Source organism: Homalodisca vitripennis, chromosome X, assembly GCF_021130785.1.
Source record: "Homalodisca vitripennis isolate AUS2020 chromosome X, UT_GWSS_2.1, whole genome shotgun sequence".
NCBI lineage: Eukaryota > Metazoa > Arthropoda > Insecta > Hemiptera > Cicadellidae > Homalodisca > Homalodisca vitripennis.
Genome location: NC_060215.1, coordinates 86,549,537 through 86,555,536, shown reverse-complemented (window position 1 = coordinate 86,555,536; position 6,000 = coordinate 86,549,537). Strand labels below are relative to the sequence as shown.

The 6,000-nt window shown below is 33.0% G+C and overlaps 1 protein-coding gene across 1 annotated transcript in view; it reads left to right on the top strand.

The window, feature by feature from the left end:
• The first annotated feature begins 4,410 nt into the window (after positions 1-4,410).
• The window catches only part of LOC124369309 (ribonucleoprotein PTB-binding 1-like), an 89,377-nt gene continuing 87,787 nt past the window's right edge, over positions 4,411-6,000 (top strand). The window contains exon 1 of the mRNA XM_046827254.1: positions 4,411-4,867. Within this exon, the coding sequence (XP_046683210.1) occupies positions 4,610-4,867 (258 nt within the window). The 5' untranslated portion in view covers positions 4,411-4,609. The remainder of the gene's footprint in view (positions 4,868-6,000) is intronic.

Below are 6,000 nucleotides of genomic sequence, written 5' to 3'. Positions count from 1 at the left end.
ACAGCGTAAATTAACATACTGGTTAAACAAAAGTTCTACTAGATTGATTATGATCCGTAATAACTTCAGTAGCGTGAATCATAAACAGTTTTTAATAGTGTTATGATGTTGATTTTAACAAATAATGTTTTAATGCATTTAATGCATCTACTGATATTAGAATTGTGACCAGGTTCCATGCTTTTTACATATTCATTGAACAATAAAGATATTGTATTCTGTTCCTTAATGAATGCTGAACCTCTTGAACAGGCTAGTCTCTACGCCGCCTTGGACGATCGAGGAACGCCTAGAAGCCCCTTCTATTGGTCTTTTGTGTTCGATGGTTTTCATTCGAATGGGGAGGGAGTTTTGTGCAGGGGCGGCCCGAGAGGGAAACTCGAACCGAACAGATCATTATTTCAGTGCCCCCCCCCCCACCAAAAATCCGCCACCCCTTCACTGCCTCTTCCATTTTTATAACCCGTCCATAATGTTACTTTTTTCGTACTAACTATTTTTAATTTTTGTAATAATACTTCTGTCAGTAATGTAAACATCCAACCTTATCAACATGTGAGGGGAAAACGGGGAGGAAATTAATACCATATAGAATTACACAAGAGTTTACTCGGGATTTGAGTTTGGGTAGCCAACTTGAACTTGATCACTTTGGGAACTTCTTCAACCATATTATGTACCTTGTTATCATTTAATAGAGTGTATGAAGTTGTGCACCGTTCTGCTATGTAGCAGTCGACAATGTGCACAAATGAATATATTTACCTTCCCTTATCCTGATACTTGTATAAGTGACGGATTCAGGAATATTTCTGATTTGGATTTAGATACAATGAACTTGCTATATCTAACATATGCAAGTTATATTCACCAATTAGGCAATAAATAGTGCAAGATTTGAAATGATGTTTAATATCATTTTTCTACAGATTTCTATGATACTCACAAATCTATTTAAAACAAAAATAACGTGGGTTGTAATAAAATAATTAGATTAGTACTGCGCTACGATGACGCCAGTACCCCACGATGATCTTGAGTTTAGCCCCCCATATAAACAGTTTTAATTTCAAACGGTCGTCCGGGCCTTATTTTTAATCACATACATGCGATTTTAACATCATTGTACTAGCTCATTCACTCTCTCGTGAATGTATTCATTACTTTTCCAAAACAGGACACAGAAAATTTATTAAGTGCCATGTTGTAACTTATATAACTATTATTTTTAACACATTACGTTTGTTGTAAATAATAATAATGTAACTGGGTTACATTTATACGATTATATGTATTAAAAACACTTTTTGTTTCGTATAATTATCTGGTTTAGAAAGGTCTGAGAACTTTTAAAAATGTATTTAATTGAGATTAATCGGAACGGTGCCCGGTAAACTGTGTTTAAACTACTTGGAATATTCACCAGGTTATTTGTTGGCGTATATTTCAGTGCCTTGATATTATATGTCTTTTTCACAACATATTAATAATAATCATAAAACACGAGGCATAAATCAATCGATTCTACAAGTTTTGTATTATTTATGTAAATGGGTGCAACTACCGTCTACCACTTTATTTTTGTTATTTTTTAATATTAAACACATAAAGTGCAGTTGAATGACAACATGATTGAGAATGTCCATTCAACTAAATTACTAGGAATACATAATATGTGATTTGAACACCATAATCCGTATTAGCCTATTATCGTATAGATCGTATAAATAAAATTTAATCGCAAAATACGTTACAAAGCGATAAACTCGAGAACGGCTGGCACGATTGGGCTAATTCTTTTTGTAAAATATTCATTGAAATCCGAGGAAGGTTTATGTGAAGAGAAAGATTATAAAAGTTACTTGGAATATTTTAAAATTCTGAAAAAAATTGTAGTATTTATGTTTTATAATCCACATTTAACCCTACTCTAAACAGCTGTTGACACTTTCATCTGAAGTTCGACAAATTGGCCAAAACATCTATTAACGTGTAAATGTTATAAAATGTTAATTGAACAGTGATGAGTAGTAAGTATAATCCAGCAGATAAAAATCTAATTGTTAGAATATGAAAAAGGATATCTAAATTTTAGTCCAGGTTGCACCTGTAATGAATTTAAAACATCTACAATGCATTTTAAATTCCATTTAAACACTGTTGTAAATCCAACCGTAATAAACAATGCTGTGCATTTTTTACATATGGTACTGCAAACTGATAGGCTTCCTTGACTTTGTGATATGGCATTTTAACAGTAGCTTTTGGAAAAAACATAGAAATAAACAATAACATGCCTCAACGTAGATATGACGCAGGTATTAGATAGAGAGCATTTCCCTCCAGACCGTACTTTTTCTCAGTCCGATGTATGTATGTATATTTCCTTCGTCGGAAAACAAATTAAACTCAACTATGACACTGGAAGTACCCTAGACCGAAAGTAGACTACAAGTGCCGGAAGTAGTCGTGTTTCACCGAAGTAGATTTTCGAAGAGTACATACTTGTATAGCGATCTTATCGGGTTAATTGGGCAAACTAAACTATGGTACCGTAAGTGATTTCACACGGTCAGAAGTAGACATATTTTACCCGAAGTAGGTTTTTCAGACATATGTATGTAGATATGTACATATTGTTTCTTCGTCGGAACAACAAGGCAATATCTACTATGGCACTGGAAGTATCTTACACCGGAATTGCATGACAAAGGCTAGAGTAAACGCTTTTTGACCGAAGTAGGTTTCCGAAACCTATGTATCTGTATTTTTGATACGCGAAACAAGGCAGATCCTGTTGCGTTAGAAATATAATTAATTTGAACCAAAAATGCACCTACACATGCAAAACATGATATAAGATTCTGGTTAAACTCAGATACTCTTAACCATGAACACTGAAATAATATCTACCTATTGTATGGATACTCGTACATTTGAAAATTATTATGTGACTCCATTATATTACATCATAAGTGCTTATACTAAGAACTTCATTTTTTAGAACTGCGTGTGAAGCCGCGAGGCTTTATAAGTAGTCTTACTATAAAGACTACTTAACTTATTGTTTTTCCATGACAGTGCTGGATAAATGCTTAATGTAATTTTCTGACTACTTTCTGATTTAAAAATTAATTTTTTAAATAGATTTTGTTCCTAATCTGACAGGTTTGTTGAACGAAAATATATTTTCACTGTTTTTCAAGACTATACTATTGCTTTTATCAACTGTACTACCATCTACTGCTAGGCTAATCAAAATGTAATCCTGAGAGTGTGTAACAACGAAATTTATTAACCCCAGAAGTAGCATTAATCGGATTTTCGACGATTTATTGTTGTTTGTGAGGTGGCAGCCATCGGTTTTCCGACAGTCCTGTACTATTCTTCTTAAACTCATGATTTCATGTTTATAGCTAGATTTAATATCATACAATCAATGAAAAGACGATATTCTGACCTACCATTTACACGTATAAAATATAACTGTCCGTTCTTTATTTGTCTATGAATTGTAAAAGGAAAATTACAATAATGTGTAAAAAATCACGATTCACTGTAGTAGACCAGTTGCATTGATGGAATATACGCGGTATTGTTTTTTGCAGAAACTTCAAAGTTGCACCAATAAAAAGTTTCATTTATGGAGCAACTTTGGTCAATTACGAGTCTTTAATGTAGTAGTTATAGTTTCCATCAAACAGATTTTTGAAACTTTTGTTTGTTTGTAATTTTTCAAATAAAGACATAATTTCAAAAATCTGTTGCATGGAATCTATAACTACTAGGCTACATAAAAACACATAATTGACCAAAGTTGTTCCATAAATGAAACTTTTCATTTCTTCAACTTTGAAGTATCTGAAAAAAAAAACAATACCGCATATGAAATTTATCAAAGTTTTTTATCGAAAGTTACAGAATTTCGTCAATGCAACTGGTCAACTACAGTGAATCGTGATTTTTACACATTATTGTACTTTTTCTTTTACAATTCATAGACAAATAAAGAATGGACAATTATATTGTATATGAGAAAATGAAAGGCCAGCATTTAGTCTTTTCATTGATATATGCTATATTTGGATTAAATGTATTTTTAAACATTAAATGATACTAGTATACGATCGTCGGATAACCAATGCCTGCCACTTCACAAAAAAGATTTGCGGAAATCCGATAAATGCCACTTATAGGGGTTTTTTCATGTTTCATCACTGAAGTGTATTTTGCTAGTGATATGTATACGATTCCTTATATACATGAGTATATTCTATTTCAGGGTCGTATAGAGCAAGACAAATCAACGATTCAATCAAGCGATAGTGAGTGTTGTGTAGAATCAAACAATGGGTTTCAAAATTAGTACCGACATTCGCCGTGCTGCAGCGCTAGTGTATAGGACGCCCAAACAGGGACGCTGATGGTGCGCGCCGCACTCGTTGTTCAGTCTTGTATCGACGTTCGGTATGGCTGTGTGCGGTTTCGATTTTAAATTTGTTACGCTTTTTTGTGGCCGTGTGATATTATCTCAGTGATTGTTTAGTTTTGTGATATAGTGACAAAAATTTATTTCATGGTGTAGCATTTGTACCATTAATTTTGTGCAATGATGGCTACAGGTTCCACAGAAGCGGCTTTTTCGACCACTACACAAGCGCTGCCTTGTTTTAATTCAAACTTATTAAAGTCTGACCCCAACAAATATTGGAATGCACCTCAGGTCTTGGCGACCACTTCTACTGAAGGTTTTTGGGAAGACGACCCGGAAGAAAAAATCAAAAAGAAAGTTCTAGCGTCGAAGAGTCAGTTTCACATGGGGCGGTCGCTTCAGATCAAACACTTACCAAGGGATGTTACCGAAGCGGTAAGTCAATTTAAATAATACTCGATTGTTTTTAGTGTGCATATACAGTTAGACTAGTTGGAACTTAAACTTAAGTACGTATATAATCGTCGTAGTAATTAAGAACAAAGTTAGCTAACATTTCAACTAATTGAATTAACAGGTTTTCTTTTCAACTATTTTATTGTATAGTATAGTATTCGAAAGGTAAAACATATAATGTATTAAATATATATTTTAAATGAGATACTTCTTCACGGTTTATCTGAAACCATCTCTTCACTCCCGCACGGAGCTCGGAGAAGAAGAAGATGGTACCAGAACAAGAAGGCAAGTGATAGATAGCCTGGGTTCTGGTTTCCATCATTCCTGTGGAATTTCACAGGAATGGTAGTATTAATAATTGATCCAGTTTTGTACTTTAATGCTCCTTAAATAAATAGTATTATTATGTTTTAATGTTTTCTTAATGCCCGAACAGAGGGGCGCTTGTAATTAATTACATCAATTAGTCGTAGTGTAATCTGTAGCTTGGTTTTTAAATTTAAAACCAATAACAATTTATTTATTTCTAAAGTACTCAAGTGTTCTTATAGAATGTGATTATGCTGATAAAATTAATGCAAGTAAGTGATAGAGGTGATTGATAATGTAGTCGTATATGTAGGGAATTGTATAGTTGTAATTTATTTGTAAATTTTAAACGCTGTAAATTGTAATTTATACTTAATAAAATTAGTTTTAAGTCGATTGTGTAACTATAATTGAACAATTTTTGTAAATGTAGTGTATATGGTTGATGTCAATGCTAATTTATATTAACCAATACGCAGGCTTGTTTCCACATTGTTGCAGCGGTTGAAAATTAAGAATAAATGCGATGTGCCGGAATGCAGTGCACCGCTTAATAAATAATTAAAAGAGTTTTCTAATAATCTGTACAGTAGCTATCATAGGGGATAATAATATAAAAGTGCAAGTATTTAGTTGTAAAAGGTCTCGTAAGTTACAGCTTTCGTTTCTAGCCGAAATCTAAGTTTTAAGTTGCAATATACAAATACGACCTATACACAATAATCTGAATAAATAGCTTCCGCCATCCTTGCATAAATTATTGAGTTAACTTTTCTTAAAACAATATAAACTTTTATTTG